The sequence below is a fragment of the Cheilinus undulatus genome, linkage group 1 (genome assembly GCF_018320785.1).
Source record: "Cheilinus undulatus linkage group 1, ASM1832078v1, whole genome shotgun sequence".
Taxonomy (NCBI): Eukaryota; Metazoa; Chordata; class Actinopteri; order Labriformes; family Labridae; genus Cheilinus; species Cheilinus undulatus.
Window position 1 is genome coordinate 22,389,721 of NC_054865.1, and position 21,518 is coordinate 22,411,238.

At 38.5% G+C, this 21,518-nt stretch overlaps 1 protein-coding gene across 1 annotated transcript in view; it reads left to right on the forward strand.

Moving 5' to 3' along the window:
* itfg1 (integrin alpha FG-GAP repeat containing 1) overlaps positions 1-21,518 on the forward strand; it is a 279,079-nt gene that overhangs the window by 165,909 nt on the left and 91,652 nt on the right. The window contains exons 11-12 of the mRNA XM_041793923.1: positions 9,736-9,886; positions 12,222-12,330. Coding sequence (XP_041649857.1) covers positions 9,736-9,886; positions 12,222-12,330 — 260 coding nt within the window. The remainder of the gene's footprint in view (positions 1-9,735; positions 9,887-12,221; positions 12,331-21,518) is intronic.

Sequence of the window (21,518 nt, forward strand, 5' to 3'; positions counted from 1 at the left end):
GCATAGTGGTTTTATCTTTGATGGTTATTTAATCTTTAGCAAGACAAGGTGGAAGCTTCGTTGTCTTTCTATTCCCAGATAAAGAATCGCCTTCAAAAAGAGTCTTGGATTATAACGATTATTTGATGTTTCAGAAAGAAGATGCTCAGCAGTGTTTCCCCTACCATTCTATTAGGGGGATGCCCCCTGTCAAGTCAATTTTATTTAATTGTATTTTCTATTTAGCGCCAGATCACAACAGAAGCCATTTAAGGATACCTGACTTATAGAGCAGGTCTATACCTGGTCCTTTATTAAACAAACTATATAGCCCTATGTCATTTATCTTGTTTACATGAATGTATTTAATTTCTCAGTCCTGGTTTTCTGCTCATTCCCCATGACTCCATGACAAGAGCTGAGCAAACCCACACACTCACTGACCAGAGAGCCCCGCCCCCTCTTCCCAGTGTCAGAGCTGGGGACTAATGTTTGCTAGGATGCTGACTCAGTATCTTGAGAGAGAGATCTCCAATGCAACTGACTTATCCTCTAAAGTTAGGTGTATGAACCGATGCCTCGCTTGTTTTATGTCTGAGATAGTTAAACGAGTGCTGGATTTCAGCGCAAGATTGTATCAATTGCGCACAATTTAACATCCTGATTCAGATTCATAAGAAGTCAATCTTACTTCTTTCCGTCCTCAAAGGGAGAAAAAACTGTGTGCTTCTCAGGCAGTTAGGAACTTTAAGGACTGTTTGGCTTTCATGACAGCATCAAGCAGATTTGTGGCCCAAGTTGAATTTTTTGATCCAGAACAGATTGTTAGTTGCTCTTTTATGCGGATGTCTGTTTATACAGACAAATAAATCACTGCCACAATGGGAGATGGGATGTATTAGCATGGATTTCTGTCTGCATGTTTATTGCTGTCCACACAGGCTGTTTCTTCACGTATACAAAATGCCTGCTGACCTGTGATTAGTCAATATATCTCAGACTACAAAAACACTACAAAGACAAACCAAGGCCCTTCTCATGCTGAAAATCCTGAACCCAGAGTACAGATAGTACATTTTTAAATCTGATAGTAGCAATTAGCAACAGCCTAAAAAAAAGAGCTTTTTGCTCAGTTTTCTTTCTATATTTTTTCTTGGCAAAGAAGGAGTAGTAGATTCAATAAAATTTTTGACCATTAGACTTAAACCATCACCTTAATTTTTTTCCCCATCTGCATATCAGAAAGGCCCGGTAAATAGGCTCTCAAGAGGTTTTGTAATAATATCAATGCATGCATTTAGGCTCAGCAGCGTTATTGCTAGTTTCCTGGGAAACATTTGCCTTCTGAGTCTAGTGCAAATCTGCTTAGGAGTGGAGGGAAAAATGTTTGCTGTAGGTCATAGTGTGGCCTTTTACACTGACATTACTGTCCTTGCAATACAGTTCAGTGGACCCACCTTTGAAACATTTTGTAATAAACAAAAATAAATAAAATATTTTTGTTGCTTCTGAGTAGAATTGGGTGGTTTCCATTTTAAAACCGTTATACCTCCTAAAATATACCTGGGGTGAACGGTACTACTGTCAGTTGAAGCCACTTAATAAAAGAAGCTGTTAGACAAAGCACTTGCCTGCGTGCATGTGCATGCACTGTGAGCAGAGTGCATACTTCGACAGGCATTTCATTCAATCTTTATTTACAAAATGCTTAAGTCTAATTAAAAACAAAATGAGGATTTTTATCACAGAGATGCTGAAAGTGATTAATAGTCAAAGTATTGTTTTCAACTTTGCAGGTAAGATGAGATACATCAGAACAGAGAATCAAGTAAAGCTTTGTCTCTTTTCACCTGTGTCTCTCTTTGCCTAACTGTTCATATTTGCTCTCTTTTCCCCCTCCTTTAGAGGTGATATGAGAAATAATAATCCAGAACTTGACAGACATACTAGTAGATGCCAGTTTGGCTCAGTGGGTTGAGCTGGCGCCCACAGGTACAGAGGCTATAGTCCTCCCCATGTTAAACAGATAAGGATAGTAAATCGGCTACTGGCATTTTTAAACGCAGTTTATCTCAGAATTTCTTTAGTTAATCAAAATTAATCACACCTGTATATTTTATTTGGAAATGTCATTATTTTGCATTTTAAACAGTTTCTGTGTCATACTCTCTACTCTCTTAAACTAAGGGTAATTAACTTCCTGTTTGGATACAGACATGCTTTTATAGGTCAATTTTGATATGATCTTAACAACTAAAAAGGAAGTTGTTATGGGTTGAAAATGAAATAAGAAAACATTTAAAAGGTTCCGCTGACTGGTGACTTGTTCACAGAGCTGTCTGTACGTTTTTAAAATAAAATGAGACGTTAAGGAGCAGTGGTGGACTTACGTTACATCAATGTGTCTGCATGGAGACTCTGATGTGCCTTAACCAGAGTGTGCTGATGGGGACAATAAAACATGCAATTAATCATGATTTTAAAAAATAAGGCACTTATTATGGAGCCTGACAGATCATGATTAACTCAATTAATCCCCCTAGATTAAATGTTCATATTAGGTATGATGGTTTGAACTGTGGCTGTTATTGTTGCTGCTGCAGCAAGCAGCACATGGTTTTTAACAATAACCTTCAGATCATTTCTCATCACTGATTCAGCCCCAGAAACAAGAATTAGTGTTTTTGAACTCATGTTGTCATTGATCCCATTGCAGCCAGTGTTGCATGTGTAACAGTTTGAATTTAGGAGTGCTGTGCTGTAGCGCATGCCATGCTTTTACGTGCAAGAATATGTTCAGATTTTTCAGTCTTGGTTTGTAGTTTGACAAATTGGCCCGCCATAATTTACAGAGGTTCTGTCATCACTGTTATAGCATCGTCATACACAAGCAGTGCTGCTGCTAGAAACAGACACACGTTCTTAAGACATTTAGGGTGCTTTCACACTAGCAGCCCAGTCCCGGATCCGAGTGCACTTGAATCCGAAGTCCGGTTTGTTTTGGTAGAGTGAATGCAAATGAACCGCGCCTGGGTACTGCACCGGGCCTGCTTGGGGAGGTGGCCTAATGTGAAAGCACCCTTATTACAAACACGCACTTATTACACAGCATTGTCATTATTATAGTATTAAAAGCAATACTGTGGCATCTTTTAAATCCTGGGATACTATATTACTATATTACCACCCCATTCTTACTTTCAAGTAATACTTGGTGTTTAGGTTTCCAATTAAAAGGTTATTGTTGCTTAAATTTGTGATGACCCATGCCCTCTAATTTCCCCCCTTATGAGCAGCCATGTCTGGATTGAGAGTCATTCCCATCACTGCCCATAAAATCATTCAAATTCATCTCACTAGTATTTGCACATAAAATAATGTCTGTCTGAAATGCAGCCCGTCTGCCTATCTTGACTGTGGCAGCTTTGCAGCACATAAAATGATGGTTAAAGTACAGTAAAAACATCTGTGTTTATCATGCTTATTCTAGCCTGTATTATCCATTGAATATAGCTGCATCAGCTCTGATAATGCTCTTTCAGGTTGGCTCAGGACATCCCCATTAATGCCGCTTTGATGTAGCGACTGATATAGGTGTTTGTCTTTGTGTGTTTACTATCCACCCCATGACCTTGAGTCGCTCTCCACCATCACCACCCCTGCAGTGCTGCAGAGAGCATCGTTTGAAGTAGAAAAATCTCTGAAAGGACACACATATTTTTGTGAATAACGATCTGATGCCTCCTAAAGTTCAGCGTGAAACTTTAAAACAACTGATAATGTTTTCACACACATTCTGTCCCTGAAAAATCAACATTGCCTGCAGCTGGAGGCCTGATTATCTGCCAGTGAGCTGGTGACCATTAGCGGTGTCTCCAGACCAGTAGGTGCTGCAGTGGCAGGTCCATAGTGAAAACTGGTCGTTTTCTGTGAGCCTGTGCTGTTTGCGTAGAGTCTAATAAGAAAGAAGGAAGGTCAAGCACATTTGCAGTATTGATGGATTACAAAGAGTGACCTTTAACTAAACCTCCACCTAGTGTATGTATAATTACAGCAAAGTCACTTAATCCAGAGTACAGAAACGCCAGAGAGATAGTAGGAATTAATTAAATTCCTGCACTTTCATGTGCCTTTCAGTGTTTTATGTACAAATTTTTTTCATATTGGTAGGTGATCCAGACCTTACTCATGCAATAATCATTCGTCCCTCTTACTTTACTCTGAAATAACCATTCCACTGCAGAAAGCTCTTATCGCAATGCCCCGTGCTGGCTCCAGCTAAGTGTCAGACAAGATTTATGAGAGTTTGAAATGTTGCAACACATTATAAATGACCATTAAAGAGTGACTTTTACTTCTCTGGTAGGGTAAAGCCAATAAATCAGCGAGCAAAGAAAATGGGAAAGATCATTTGAGGCTTGATTATTGTTTCATGATGATAAATTTATGACCATTTATTGTGCTGTTTGTAAATTAAAGCCCAAAAAAGTCAAATAATAGTCCTGTAAGGACATAGTGGGTAGACTTTCATAACAAACTCTTTTACTGTATATGTGAGAGGAACAAGGCAGGGCTCTACAGTGAAAGTATTTCACTCTAAAAATAGAAATGTGTGGACTGCAATACGCTGATCATAGTAGAGTTCTCCATGGAGATACAGCCGGTGCCGGAGGTGAACTGCACTGAAAACGTCTCACTGCTACAGTTTTACACATGCGGACATTGCCTAGAATGGAGCTTATACTATGTTTTGTGCTCAGCTATGAGGAGACGAGGAGCAAGAGGGGACGGGGGTCAAAAGGTTAAACTAACAAGGCTTTGCTTATATTTGAAAGAAGCTCAGTAACCATGGAGTCACTGTATATGACTAGTCAACTAAAAAATTACACATCTTCACCCTTGCTATACCTCAGAGGAATTACTAGTCAGTTAAACTTTTTATTTGTACTATTCATTAATGTAGACCCAGAAAAACTGATCAAAAGTTGTGTCTCAGGCTGGCCACACACCAGATGATTTTACGCCGGACACTGGGTCAGATTTTCCCCCCAAAAATCAGGGGGCATTTCCCAATTTGAGACTTGTAGCAACAATTTTTGGTGAAAGAACCCAGAGTTGTGTTTTCAATCATGATATTTATGATTTGAGGTCAGGGAGGTCGGAATACCCTCCACGACCAATAAAAGCAAACAGACCAGGTAGTGTGAGCGACTATGTGATGAAGATACACATACAGTGCATTCAGAAAGAATTCAGACCACTTCACTTTTTTCAGTTTTTTTATGTTAGAGCCTGATGCTACAATAGAAAAAAAATCATTTATCTTTCATGAATCTACACTGTGTACCCCGTAATGATTAAAAGAAAACAGAATTTCAGAAATGTTTGCAAATTTATAAAAAAAATCCAAAATGGAAATATCACATTGACTTGCGTATTCAGACCCTTTGCAGAAACACTTAAAATTGTCATACAGCTGTTAGAGAACGCAAGTCTTTCGATGCTTATAGTTACATTGTGAACAGACATGTACAGGACTTTAATTATGAAGTTTGAACGACTGAGTTAAGTGTCATATGATATGAAATTTTGCCCAGCCAACAGGCCACAGAATAGTATTATACTCAACAGTACTCATGCAAACTGCAGACGGTAAAAACTCAGAAGTCTTGATGTTCCCCTGTGACCTGATCTCTCAACCCCAGGAAAGGAAAGTGCAGATTTTTGCTGTGACACAGACACACGATATGACACAGTTTGAACTTGACAAAATATAAAAAATCAAAGCAATTGTTTAAAGACAATGTTGCACATTTCACAGGTAATGCAGGAATGCAGAAGCACCTTGACACAACTTTAACAAGCAGAACAACAACTCCTATGGAACAATGGGACTATTTTAGCTGTTTAAGACTCCTTTACTCTGTGTTGGCTATTCATGTTGCCTCCAGTCTTGCCCTGTTTTGCCTTCAGCTACAATGGCATCACTATGATGTTGGCCTCAAAAAGCTGCATGAATATGGAGTGATTGAACAATGAATGTCCACTTGAGCAAATTGACTCAGTAATAAACAAAGTACTGATTGGTTAGTGCTAGAACTTTAAAACGTATCCACTGTGGAAAAATCCACCCATCAAACATTATTTAAATGTGTTTTTTCCCCAAACATTATGATTTATGTACATTAATTAATGATCAAGTAATTAATTAGCATGCTGTCAAAACCAAATTGCTGTAAGAATTAATGCAGAAATGTGTCCTTCACATCACTGTATTTTTAACTGACAAAGTAAATACACAGTAATTATAACAATGGTATGACAAGGTCATGAGAAACTGAGATGTCTTAATTAAAGTGCAGTGGTTGATGAAAATATGTAGCTCCCTGAGATTTGTGTAGCTCCGAGTCAGCTAAAAAGTCTTTTCATCATTAATGTTTTTCACAATGCTCCCTTTTAAAGGGCACATTTTCTCCTGGAGATAAAAGTTACTGTAAAGCCCTGCAGGTGGAATGATAGTTTGCATTCATTTGCAGTCAGGCCAGCCCTGTGCTGAAATTCTTACTCTTAAGTTGGAACATCCTTTGTGCTTGAAACTGTATTTATTAGTATTTTTCTATTTCAAGCCAAGTGTATTATTCAGAAATTTGATTCAACTTTGCCTCCGTGTATTTTTCTTCTGCCAGGAATGATTCAAAAGAAAGGTTTTTTGATGAAAACCCATTGTTTATTCACCGAGTTTGTTCTGCAAAACTACAAGGTCTTACATCAAACCATCAGCTCTGCCAAAACTCAGTTGAACTGAGGAGCTGTACCTACTGCTGATTAACAGTGTGTGCACTCTTTAAAACAGCAACCAAAGCAGCCATCAGATACTTCAGGAAAATACTACAATGATAACATAACACTGTGGCTGTGTTCCTGCTTGCTCACTTAGCGACAATTTCACTAACATCAAGCTAACAGGGCTGAAGAGGCTCATAGATGCAATTCAAGTGCCAATTTGACCACTTGGATTGCTTAGATGGATGGAGCCAGCTGTTGTGTAGCATTAGCATCTATTACAGCATTTATATCCCATACTTTGTGTCTGTGTATTTGGAAGTCCCTCGAAAACGAGATGCTGCATCTCAAGGGGCTATCCTAAATAAATTGAAATTGAAATTGAAATAGAAGTCTCATCAGTATTTGCATCTTCACTCCAGTTTTATTTCTAAGACAACATTGCAACAAACAGCCCTCTCAAAGTAATGCAAATTTTAAATTTCATCCATAGATTTTAATTTTTTTTTGACACTGAATATTTCTGCAGCAACTAAGGGACATATAATATTTCTCTAACACCGCCTCACACAGTCTTTTTGTAAGATTTTCTATCCTGGATAACAAACGTCCCATCGGGCTCTCAGCTTGTGGTCTGTCTTCATCTTAGTTCCCTAGACACTTGCATTAGGAGATAGTTGAAGGAGAAAAAAGGAATCTAGCATTCTGCAAAGGGGTAGAGTCAACGCGATTAATCTATTTTTAAACCAGCGCCTTCATTTTCCTGGTCGCCACTCCCATGAAGATCTGAGAACAGTTACAAAGAGCCACCCCCAAGACAGAAAGACACACTGACAGAGAAAGGGAGGGATTATATCTCTCTAGAGAATCGGAGCGAGATGGTGATAAAGGCTGAAAGTGAGCATGCAAGGTTCAGGTAGAGAATTGAGGAGAAATTAGGTTTGGAGTGGTCTCATAGCTGTAGAAACAAGGCTAAATTCAGGGTGTGGCCGTAGCAATGGAAGCTTTTCTGTTAATCAAATCAAGCATAACATACTAAAGCACATTATGTGTTTTTGTTAATTATTATGTAATCATAATGTGTTTTACGTGTCAGGGTCATTTTGTCTTAATTAGAAGTAAACACAAGCACAGCAGAGCATTAGAGCCACATCTGCAGACATTTTAGCGTCACAAGTCCTCGGGGCTCCAGCCCGTGGCAGCTCTCTCTCTCTATTAAACAACAACGCTTTGATTTTAAAACAACCCCTGCAAATGTTGCATAAATTGAATTTCTGATCAAAATCAAGCTTCTGTTAAAGCCAGAAGCTCATTCCCAGAGAGCCACCGTATGCCAGCATCAATCATTCCCTTCCTTTCACACAGACCCTGATTGAAAATGTGATTTACATTATTGACAGGTGGCCATTGATCCTACATGACAAAGTCAGTCTTATTCAATGAGTGAAAGAACGATAGATTGGAAGCAGCTCATAAATAGAGTTAGAGGGGGGAGGGTTGAGCATTGAAAATCATGGTTAAAAACATGAATGTATTGTTTGAATGCAACTATCTTTAGAAGAAGGACCACACATGAAGTACAGTGCATTCAGAAAGTTCTCAGACCCCCTTCACTTTTTTTCAATTTAGTTATGTTGTGACCTGATGCTGCAGTCAAAATGTATTATTTTTACTCTCATTCATCTACACTCAGTACCCCATCATGACAACATGAAAACATAATTTTAGAGGTTTTGTAAATTGATTTAAAAAAAAAAAAAAGAGATATCACATTGGCATACGTGTTTAACCTCTTCACAACAACACTTGAAATGAGCTCAGGTTCCTCTAGTCACATTTTTCCCAGTCTTTGCTGAGATGTTTCTGCACCTTGATTGGAGCCCACCTGTGGCAAGTTAACTTGATTGGACATGGTTTGAAAAAGCACACACCTCTGTTTAGACAATCTCACAGCAGACAAAGCATGTCAAAGCAACAACCAAGCAATGAGGGAAAAGGAACTGCATGCAGAGCTCAGAAACAAGCTTGTTGATGGGCACAAATCTGGGGAACACTTGAAAGAAATTCTGTTGCCCTGAAAGTTCCCAAGAGCTCAGTAGCTTCCATAATTCTGAACTGGAAGATGTTTGGCACAACTTGGACTCTTCCAAGGGCTGGATGCCTGGCCAAACTAAGCAAGGGCCTTAGTAAGAGAGGTGAACAAAAAGCTGATAGTCACTCTGACAGAGCTCCAGAGATCCTGTGTGGACATGGGACAACGTCCCAGAAGGACAACCATCACTGCAGCCCTCCACTGATCTGATCTGATGGCAAAGTGGCTTGACGGAACCCTCTTCTCAGTGCAAAATACATGAAAGCCTGCTTTGATTTCTTATGGAGTTCTTTGCAAACTGTGAAAGAGCAAAAAACTTTGAAATTGAAAATGTGGAAGGAAGACATGGTGGCAGTTGTTGCATGTGAGAAGATGATGGGGTAACTTTCTTTTCTAAGGAGCAATGGGATAATAGCTTTCATGATTTTGATGAGAGACCCTGATCTTGTCAAGATGATAATGCATGCATACTGTATATACAACTGTACTGATCAGTCTTTTATAATCCTTTTGCGATGTTTCACCCAATTTCTACTGCATTATTTTAATGTCTATAATGCTTTCTGCCTCTTTATTTAGTTTTATATTTATTTAGGTGTGTTTTTTATACTGGTTTACTGTACTCTCACCAGCCAACAGCTGTATACCTAGCAGAAGCATTTAGATTTCAGGAGATAGTTCTAGTGTTTTGTGAGTATTGATGTAGGAGCCAGTTTGCCATGATTGAAATAAACTGTCAGATTTATCGGCTGAAGACATGAATAATTTTGCTGTCAAGCTTTAGTTTCCGCAGTGCTCCAGTGTCAACATTTAAAATGCAAATTATCAACATGCTTTTTTTCTTGAATTATTTTTTCTGTCTCTCGATCTCTGCCTTCCAGTGGTCAGCAGGCCTTCCTGTTGGAGAACGTGCCCTGTAACAATGCCAAATGCCACAGCGTGGGAAGGATGTTTCACATCCACTGGGACCAAACTGATTTGGGAGCCATCCAAAATGCTGTCATGGCAACTTTCTTTGACATCTATGAGGACGTGAGTACTTCAGGTTGACTTTTTTACTCCTGTACACATCTTTTCCTACATTTTGTGGTCACGGTCATAGTAGCATTGATATTTTTTGTTTGATTGCGTACAGCACTAAAAGATTGGCATTTAGGTCTTCTGTTTGTGAAAAATTACAGCTGTTTGAGAAAACAAAATGATCAATGTGTTATAACCAAGAAAATGCAATGAGTAAGTTTTTAGTAGTGCATCTACCCTGGAATTTTCTCCTTCCTGCTGTCCCTTATCAGCCACAACATCATTCAGTCTATGCTGCTCTTTACTTTTGATAAATAGTCATGACTATTTAAGATAGACTTACAGCAAGCTACATGAGTGTTAAAAGATGATATATGGTCATGCAGAAGACACAAGTTTGTACAGTATGTTCCAAACCTCGTTTTAAAATAAAATGCATGGTTTATTTTCAATCTCACTCGTCTGTATTGTGGAGTCTGGTGTCTCTCATCTTCCTCTTGACATTTCTCCAGAGGTTCTCTATGGGGTTCAGATCAGACCAGTTGGCTGACTAATCAAACACAACAACACCATGGTCAGCAACCCAGTTTATGGTAGTTTTTGCTTCACTGTGGGCAGGTGCCAAGTCCTGCTAGAAAAGGAAATCAGAATCTCCATAAAGCTTCTCAGCAGATCTCCTGATATGACTGACAGTGTTGGCTCTGGACTTGATAAAGACCAGTGGACCAACAACAGCAGATGACATGGCACCTCAAACCATCACTGTGGTGGAAACCGAAAACACTGTACTTGAAGCACCTTGGATTCTGGGCCTCTCCAATCTCCCTCCAGACTCTGGGACCTTGAGTTCCAAATGAAAAGCTAAATTTCATTTCATCTGAAAACAGGATTTTGGACCATTGAGCAGTGGTCCAGTTCTTTTTCACTTTAGCCCAGATGAGACAATAATGACATCTGTGGTTCAGGAGTGGCTCAACACCTGGAACACCACACTTGTAGCTCCAGCCTCAGACCACGTCTTGTGAAGCCCCCCTAAGTTCTTGAATCTGCTTTTTTTGACAATCCTCTGAAGGCTGAGCTCATTCCTGTTGCTTGTTCACCTTTTCTTACCACACTTTTCCAGTCAACTTTCCATGAGTATGCTTTGATACAGCCTCTGAGAACAGCCTGCCCTTCCAGCAGTGACCTTCTGTGGCTTACCCTCCTTGTGGAGGGTGTCACTGATTGTCCTCTGAGCAAGAGTCAAGCCAGCAGTCTTCCCCTTGATTGCAGTTGTGTGCATTGACCCAGAGGAAGAGAATAAAGGCTCAGGAAACCTTTGCAAGTTTTTCACAATCTTCAAATATTTTGTGATGCTGAATTTTGGATTTCCGTGTGCTGTAAACTGTAATCATCAAGATTCATACAAAAAAAGTCTTGAAATATTTCAATTTATATGAGATGAGTCTAAAATGTATGGAAATTCAACTTCCTGAAGTAAATCAAGGGAAAAAAATGAATTTGTATGTGACATTCTATTTTCTAATGCCCCTGTATATGGGTTTTCATCTGAAAAAAGAGTTCAGGTGTCAGTGTTCAGTGTTATGAATAAGGATTTTTAATGTTTCCTTGAAATACAGTCATGTGATGTTTAAGAACTCAGTGCCAAATGCTAAAGAAAAATAAATAATCTCTTGAAGCATTCAAAATGGTTTAATATATCTAATGCAGAAAACTGGATTATGTGTTTTGTCTATTGTAACACTGACGTCAAAAAATGATTTAAGTTTCCATCTTTCCTTTCATGCTCAGAAGAAATTTTCCAGACTTGGACTGATGACAGAATAATGTCATGTTCAGTTTATAGTTACTAATGCAAGCTGTCTCTACTGCATCTGTGTAAGCTTTGAATCTGCAGAACAAAGAACTGCTATCTGTTTTCTTTGTTTCTTTCTACTAGTGTTTCATACCCCTTACACAGGCAGTTATTCATGCTAGAAAGTCTGTTTTCATCTGGATGCACTGCACACAACTACTCCTACAAATGTACAAAATTAGACTGAATACAGTCCACGAGCTCTGTCATGCTCTACTCTATGTCTTATCATAATTAATTATTACTGCCAATGTGGCCTGTCCATTTAATCCAACTCCCTCTCCTCTGATCTCTCTCTTGCTCACTGGAGAGACAGTTTATGTTGGAGAGAGAGACCAGAATGAGGAGATAGAAAGGGGGAAAGCACAAGGATGATTAGATAATAAGCTAGATCAGTTACTCGGTGTGTTAGAAGAAGAAGAATGTACATCAGAGGAGGACACACACCATGCTTCCATTGTCCCTTATCTTTATGCCTGTCTTCATTTGCAGGGTATATTAGACATGCTGGTTCTAAGCCAAGCAGAGGGCAAAAAAGACCTGATCATCCACGCCTTGAAGAACAATTATGAAGCTGATGCCTACTTTGTCAAAGTGATGGGTAAGTGATGGATTTGTTTAATAGAATCGGTTTCATTTAAGTGGACACATGGAGAAAACGAGGGGCCATATTTTCCTTTCTGCCCTGCTTGCCAAGAAATCCTCTCCAAATTCCATTTACAAAAGAGAAATATACCTTAACTTTAAATATTTAATGATTGAGTGTATTTTTGTCAGTGCCCCTCCTTGACTAATTAAAATCATTGAGCATGAGCAGCTGTTTCCCCTGAGCTAGTAACCAGCTGCTCATGACTAATATCTGTCATATTATTTGGATTTTTAGCCCCAAGCTATTCAATTGGTGGGGAATTCAGGATCTTTTCTGAGCTTCTTGGTTCATTTCGACCTGAAAAAAAGGCCATGTGCACACAGAATGGCTGGATTAGAGGAAATGAAAGACTGAGCTGAAGCATGAAGGTGATCATATTTTACATGTTAGAAAGGCCATGATAAATTTCCCACATATTGTACCTGAGGTTTCTAGTGATTAGTGCATACTGGGGGGCTTTAGGACCTTGTCTAAGCAATCTAAAGGGCACTATCTAATGTGCATGGCTCAAAGTGAATGAACGCATGTTCGACTACAGTTTTACTAGTAAACCAGTGCGCAATCAAGGTGCAAAGCATGGGCTGTATATTAAATTGAATAGCGCTTCCAAGTCTTCTACTGTTATACTAACTTTAAACCACAATTTTTTTTAGAAAGTTGCTCAACTTGTAAGTTTATCATTTTCCTGCAACTTTGCAAAAACATGTGCACTTCAATCAGTAGCTAGCAGTGAATTAGAGATGCCACTTATTGGAAACACTCAGTGTGACTGTGAACCATGTGATTTCATCCTCAAAAGAGCTGTCTTATTATTTGATAGCCATCCCTCGTATTGTCATTACCACAAATGCAGGCCCCACCTTTACAGATTTCTCATGCTTAATGCTGAACTTTATCCCGGGTCATTGTGTTTTTGCAAGCAGTTGCCTTCCTAAACCTGCTGGGAAGCACAGGAACATAGACCAGGCACCATGTTTTAAGAGCTACTCTCCCTATAATCCTGCATTTTTTTTAAACTGTGGTATGAAGCAAATAAAAGCTTGTGGAGCGATGATTGTTTGAAATGACTCCTTAGTTAAAGACAACAAGTGACCAGCAGAGGTGGGTGGCACAACTGGAGGCAGCGGGCCCGTACTTCATAACTATGGGCATTAGCATAGGCTGAGAGGTCAACTACTGTACCAAAAGTTTGTAGAATAACAACACATGGTAGAAACAGATTGTACGGTTCTTAAAGAGCCACACAGCTGCTCAGAAAGCGCAAATTTTGGACTTTGTTGAACTCAGTTAAACGTAACACCTAGAAAAAAAGTTTTAACCTTTATTCCTTATTGGAGCCAAAACAGACTGTGTCTGGTGCGCCGGTGGTCCAGTGGTTGAGGCACGCGCCATGTACGCGAGCGACCCGGGTTCGAGTCCGGCCCGTGGCACTAGGAAGAGACTTACTTAGCAGATTTTAAGGTGTCATTTTTTTTCACACAAGTTTTGCTTACTGCAAAGAATTACCTTAATTTTAGTCATTCTAAACATGCATCATTGAGCCCAGCATATCCATTTTTAAGTCACATTTTTTAACTTGGTTTCACAAACTATGTCTGAGTAGAACTCACTGTAGCCTCAGTATCTGCGTCTGATGCTCAAATAGAGTTTTTATATTTTTGCCTCACAGTTCTTTCTTTCAGTTAATAGATTTCATATTTTTATTGTAACAGTTTGGAGCAAAAATTGAGATGACTTCTTAGAAGTCAAAATGTTGGTACAGTGTTAGTAGTGACATTTAAAGGAAAGCGAAAAATAGATCTACTCTCTGGTGGGTCTTTTCACAGTTTAAACTGTCGCTCTGCTCTGCTCATTAGGAGGAAAACGAGTGTTGCTTGTCTTTTTCTATTTTAGCACAGTTGGTGAGCTGTTGTTGTCTTTTTTTTTTTTTTTAACAGGGAGAGGCTATGAATGTACCTCTGCTTTTAGAGATACACACACAAGAAAAACACACTTAAATCACCACCATGCCCTTGTTAAACACAAACGAGGGCATCCTTACTTACACACTGACAGAATCACTCATAATCAATACTCCTTGCCAAGAATGATATACAAACATATTGGACCTGTCTAACTCATACTGCTGTAAAAACACTGTTTGGTTTATGTTTATTAAAACAGCTCAGGAACTAAAACATGTCAGACTGAGCCTGCACTTCATTAAATAACAAATAATTACATTACCTCATGCTCACAGTGTTGAGCATTGAGCAGAATCAATACATTACAATATGAGACATAATGCACAGCAGCATTATTGTGAAGTGATGTCAGGCATTAAGAAATATTTGATTAAGGTCACATTTGTCAGCATTGTTTGGATCTTTTCCTTTCCTTTTCCACTCATGCAGACACTTTATGACAAACCACAGCCCCTTCTGCACATGCACTACAAGAGCTGTAACAACACCTCCAGATGATAAAAATCAATACAATAAGGGACAGTTTAAATCGATGCTACAGGAAAAGTCCAATAACATACACTAGAAGTTTCGAAGCCTCATTCAGCACACAGTCAGTTGTTGAGAAAATTCAGTGGCAGAAATGCAGGCGACACCTTAAGTGTGTTTTAAATGAATGTATGTGATTTTGGGTTTGTTTTTATTCATCTGTCCATTTTCTACTCCACCTATCCAGTTTGGGGTTGTGAGGGCTGGAGCCAATCCCAGCTGTCATTGAGAGAATGACGGGGTACACCCTGAACTGGTCCAAAAAAATAATTTGATAAAAAATCTTATAAAGTTAGAAAATAATAATATTGTATTTTGTATCATTTTAGGTGAAGGTGCATCGATACACTAGTTGCTCGGCTCAGCAGGTCTTCTCTTTATACCATACTCATTACTTATTTATTCTATTTATCATACTAATGGCAAATTTAATTTCTTTACCATACTCATTACTAATTTAACCTATTCACTGTAGTAATTGCTGATTCGATCTATTTACCATGTAGATGCTGTAAATAATCAAATTACTCACTGTAACTCAGACAGTGTTAGAAGCTCTGAGGTAAAATTCCTCACCTCATATGCACATTTGCACTCATCAAGTGTCTTAAATTATCCTATCTACCTCATGTAAATCTGCCCACATCCTTGCATACTTTGTACTTCTGATCATGTCTAGCCGGCATTCTTGCACTATTTGCATTTCTTGCAACCAGGCCATTTATTTTAAATTTTCTATTTAACTTTTGTTTCTAGTTTAACTTTTAACTTTAGATTCAAGTATAATTTAATCTGGTAAGGTTTTCCCATATGGGTAAAAGTCTGTAAACCTTGTTTTGGTTAATACACTCTAAGAAATGAAATAGTGATGTTGTTCATATTGTGTAACTTTGTTGTGTTAAAAATAGTATAACTTTTAAGTTTTTACAGAAAACTTAACAAGGTTTCATTGGAATAACATAATAGTAAGAGATTTCAAGGCTACAAAACACGGTTGATTAAAATGAACATAACCGTCTCACTTAAATCAAACACGCACACAAAGATACTCTACTATGACGCATTCTCAGACACTTTATTTAAATAAAGTGCACCATGAGTGAAGTGGCTGTCTTAATTAAAGAGGTCCCGCCTATAGGGGGCAATGTTACTTTTGTTACTGTCAATCAATAGTGGATGGCACATTGACATTGGTGAAACTTCACCTACTGATTTAGTGGATGACTAACAGTCATTGCTACAAATGATTGCACAAGTTATTCCACCTGAGGTGAAATGGTAACATAAAAACATTTGTGGAATCTAAGCAAATTTCTTTAGTGCTGCTAAAATTAATAAAATTAAGTAGGATCAACAAAATGTTTTTTTCAGTGCACTGTGCAGACCTGAAACTTAAATTGTATTAATTTAACTTTGTGATTTAACCTGTACAACTAAGGTGTTGCATTAACACAAACCTACCACATTAATAATGTTCATTTGTGTTGTTAGTTGAACTTAATCATATTAAGTTGACTTAATGTAGTGTCAGTAAATCCAACATAATGTTGTTGTGGTTATGCAATGTAGTAATATCATGTAGCTTTAAAGTAAGGTAATTAAGTTAGATTTACTTAATATGTGTTGTTCATGTTACTAGTGTTTTGCTTTTCCATTTTAAACAACACAGTTTTGTGGAACCGGTTGACATAACTTAGTTAAGTAAAATCAACATTTAATTTCTTAGAGTGTATGGGAGGAGGGGTAAATGTAAGACATGTCTCATGTCATTTGTCTGTAAACTACCACTAGGTACCTTGAATTTCCCTTTAGATTAAGAAAGCATCCATCTATTCATACTCCCATTCATCTATTAATCCATCAATCATTCATATGTCTGCCTGTCATCCATCCATCTATCCACATAAGTCAGCCAACCACATAAGTCAACCATCCATCCATACACACAAGTCAGCCATCCATACATCACTGCATTTATGCATCCATCTTTTCATCCACCTATCTATCCATACATTCATTCATTTGTCCATCCATTCATTGTTGCATCTGACGATCCTTCCATCTGTTCATCCATCCACCCAGTTTATCCATCTACCTAGTCTACCCATCCATCTACCCAGCCACTCAATTTTTTCCAACCCCAAATGTGCATACAAGAGTCATTTCATGCAGTGTAAACAGTTAAAACAACAGCTTCACAGTACCACAGCCACACACAAGAGCTAGGTGCTCTTCAGTAGAGGAGACAAAGCTCTGAAACTAGTGTTGTCAATATTTTTGATTAATATCCATTAATTAATCACAGGGGTGAAAAATGTGATTAAAAATGCTCACTAATTAATTGCTGAAGAAGCTGTGGAACTTTGATTAGAATACATGTAAAAATTCTCTGCGCTCTTTCTGAAATTTTTCTAATTTTATGGATAAAATCCATATTCATCAGATGAACACCATCCTAGAGACTAGTAATTGGACAATCTGCCTACAGTCTCCTCATCTTCAGTTTCAAAAGCTTGTAGAAAGTTTTGATGCCATTCAGAAACGTGCCCTTTCTGATTTTGTTCCTACTACCTTTCAGTCTACCAATAATGCAGTCTTCCTCAAATTTTTTGACATATATGATTAACTGCGATCAGTTAATTACAAAACCTTTATTTTTTAATGGACTGACAAACCATTTCCATGCACTCTGCCTCTCTTGACTTCAAGCACTTTTTTTGCATCTGTGCTGCTCAAATGTACACCCATGCTTCTGCTGTCTTCCCTGCAGGCAGAAGGAGCACAGTACTTTATTAAATAATTGAATTTTCTATACTGGCATTTTCCTGATCTTAAATGATAAAATCTCACCATGTGAGCATTTGATTTAAAACATTGATCAAGCCTCAGGACCCACCACCACCTCCACCTAATATTTGTCTACCAATCTGATTTATTTACTGTAAAGATAATACAGTTTAGACCTCTGACTCTACAAAACATTTGACATTTAATGTAGATAGGACAACTAAATAGAGGAAATGTTCCTACGTATATTTTTTTTTAATAATTTGAGGGGTGTCCAAAAAATCCTCAGGAAAAGGAAGAGGCTTGTACCTTTAACACCCTGAACGCCTCTTTTTTATACATGCCTGTGTATGACCTTGACTCATCCACCGCCCTCTTACCGTAACATGAATTCTTTTCATGCCTCTGCTCTAAACGCTGCTTTTCTTTTATTTGTCTTTTCCCACTGCAGCACATCAAACAAAACAACCTGATTCACCAAAAAATGCCTATTTATCCCCCTGTCTATAAAAACACTGTCAGCTCCACCGCATCTCCTCTATATCTTTACTTACTTGTTCCTGTTTTACTTGTAAATTTTTTATGCATGCTCAGTTTTGAATTTTCTACATCAAGCAGACTCGTGTTCAAACAACAGGCAGAGAAGATAAAGCTGTATCTGTCAAGAGTTACACCTTGTTGACATTTTATTCCTCTCCCCTGTGAATGTGAGCTCATACGCAGCTTAATAGCTGCACACCTCACGTCAGAGCCTCCTGAGGGTAAACTGCTTATTTACCAATGCTTTCAGGAGGCTCTGATGGCTGATAGCACCACTGTAATAAGTGAGACTGAGCGTGTGAACTTCATATTCAGAGCTGACATATTATGTCAGCCAGTGATGTGTTTCTGTAGACAGCCTGATCCAGGCCTCCATTCTGGGAGATGGAATCTTATTTTCTCTCCACAACATCCCTCAGACCCCCCTGAGCATTATTGAACAACACCCACTGAAGGATTGACTTTGTGTCGGACTCCACGTGCTTGTGTGTGTGTTTGTGCATATATGTGTGGTTCAGATCCCACAATGCACTTGGTTTTCCCTCTTTAAATCCATCAGTGTTGGGCCTTAGACAGCAGCCATGTCTCTCTGACTGCCGGAGGCCTGGACTCACACTGGGCTTTCCACTGTGAAATGACCTGAACCTTTTCTGCTCTGACATCTTATCCTCCCACAATACCAATAGTTCACCCACCACGCATTTTTTTTTTTTTCTACCTTTGGACCATATATTATTCAGGAGAAGACTAGGGGTTGTTGAATGCAGCTGCAGACCATCACAAAACTTGACAGCAAGGATGCCAGTCAATGAAAGATGTATACCCTGCCAAGCTGTGAAACTACATATGTGTGTTATTCTGCTTTGACATTTCTTCAAGGAAAATTCAGTGTCATTATTTCTTTTTCTTAGCAAATGACATTTTTATTTAACCTGATACACCAGATAGACTGTTTCATATATCAACAGCATGAATATATTACACATTCATGTGGGAAACCTCTCATACAAAGCACTTGTGAAGAGCAGGACTTTAAAAACATTCCCCAATGTTCTGTCTGTCACATTCATACGGGCCAGTCAGAGGAAATGAGGTAGTAGACATGTGCAGCTACAGTTGAAACCTGAGCTTGACAAGAAGATTCGGCCATAGTTTATAAATGGTGGAGCATGTCCGTGGATAAAACTCATGCAGAGGCCTGTCAGAAGATTGCAAAAGCCTCTTCTCCACCAAGAAAAGCTTTCAGTGTGGCTCTTTGCTCTTGTTTTAATAAAGAAACTGCTGCACCAGCAGCACCCATTGCTTTTGAAAAGAGCAGTGTAGCATCACTTCCTGCGTTCCAATGTGACCACGCCCTTGTTTGGATGAATACAAGCCCTTAGAGTGGATGGAAGTAGAAAGAATAACAGATGAAACAATGTCATTTAACGCTGTCTCATTATGTTTTGTTCTTTTAACAATAAAAAAGTCATTATTCAAGGCATGTTTTTTAATTCTCACATGGCAAAGGAGTGTCAACGAATACCTTTGCAGTTCTGGGCTGAAACTCGAGAGGAGTAATGTGGTCAAATGTCTGACCCATGCTTTGGTCTTATGGTGCTCTGTGACAGCAGGAGCTGTTGTCTGCCTGTCTGTTAACAGCTTTCACACATTCACAAACTAATTTACTACATTTAAATGTTAAGATCCAACACAGATAAGGTATTTGACTTTGATTTATAACAATTCAAGTAGTATGACAGGGCCATTTGTCAAGTTTGACACAGAGAATCTGAACAGACTCATATGCTCCTGTGATTTTGTTTCTTTCATAATGTTATAGTGCAAGATTTTTTTCAGAAATGTCCTACTTTATATGTTTGTCTCACTGGCCATTTGGTTTGGGCTCTCAGTATCTATTTACCTGTACAGTTTCCATGTTTCCAGTGTCTATTCTAAGCTTTTAAATCCCTAATGACCCAGTCTTTCCCATGCTGTTCATTTTGATAGAACATTTTCATCCACATCTCTTATCAACTGGTTTCTAGTACATCTAAACCATGCCAACCTAATTTTCTTCAAATGATGTTTGTTGGTCAGCTCCGTTTCTCAAACCTAGCACAGTCATGTCAGACTGGAGCTTTGCAGGAAGGATTTGTCTGATGACAGACATTGAGTCTTGACAGTCCATCTGCTGTTCAAGGGATTTTTTTTTTTTATTGTAAACACTGATTGTGTCAGTTCACCTGGAAGAAATGTTCCTCCTGTCTGCGAGATAAAAGCCAGACCTAAATTACTTTATATGTTAATGCTGTAAAATAAGTCAAACCCTGCATTACCAAGAGCTGGACAATGTGATTTGGTTTGCATTAGGGTTTATCACAATTCTTTGGTGCCACTTTGGTGACATGTGTTTTTACATGAAAAGGATGTCCAAATCATTCATCCCAGGGAAAATAGAAATAATACATTTCAAAACTACAGTGTTACAATTTAATTTCAGAGACATTTCTGTCCAAAGCAACTTACACCTGAGAGTGAGTACAGCACAGGCATGATTGGAGGCAGGAGGGAACAGCATTTAAGTGCCACAAACTGCGTCAAGTTGGATTAGGCATAGGTGCTGCCGTGCACTGCTGGAGGCTATGCACATGTGAACAGAAGCAGTATTTTTATTTTTTATGTCATCAACGCCAAAACAGCAAAACAACAAATCATCATCACCATGAAACCTCATCATCATCAATGTTGTTCTCTTGAACATCCTCAAACTGTAATAATTGTTTTTTTCTCCCTCTCCTGCCATGTCTTTGTAGGCTGTGAAAGGAATCATCTAGTCATAGATTAAGTGTACATGAAATAATTTAGTTCTTATCAGTTCTCTTAGCAGCAACAGTAAAGTGATCGATTTAATATTGCTGTAGTTGTGGCAATCAAATGTAAAATGGTAGTTTTTCTTAATGCTCCTTTGATACTCAGAAGGTCATGTTTATATTTTTAAAGATTCTTTTGCAGAGCTTTAACATCTCAGAGGGTTTTTTGTATTGTAGTTTCACAGGTTTTTTTGCTTCATTTAAAGATCTGAGTACTTCTGCTTTTACTTTCCAATCAAAAAATGCTCCAAATGCTCCACTTGCACTCTAATATCACTCATTTATTGTTTTAAAGGCCCTTAGCATCACCACCTGCATTATCCTAAGCACTCTTTTCTCATCACCCTTTTTCTATGATTCCAGCATCTCCAGAAAATCCTGACCAGCTGATAGCTCATAGATTTGATTCGCTTTCTAATACACATAAAAACATGGCACGTTCATAGCTCTGTCCTTTGAATTGGTGTTG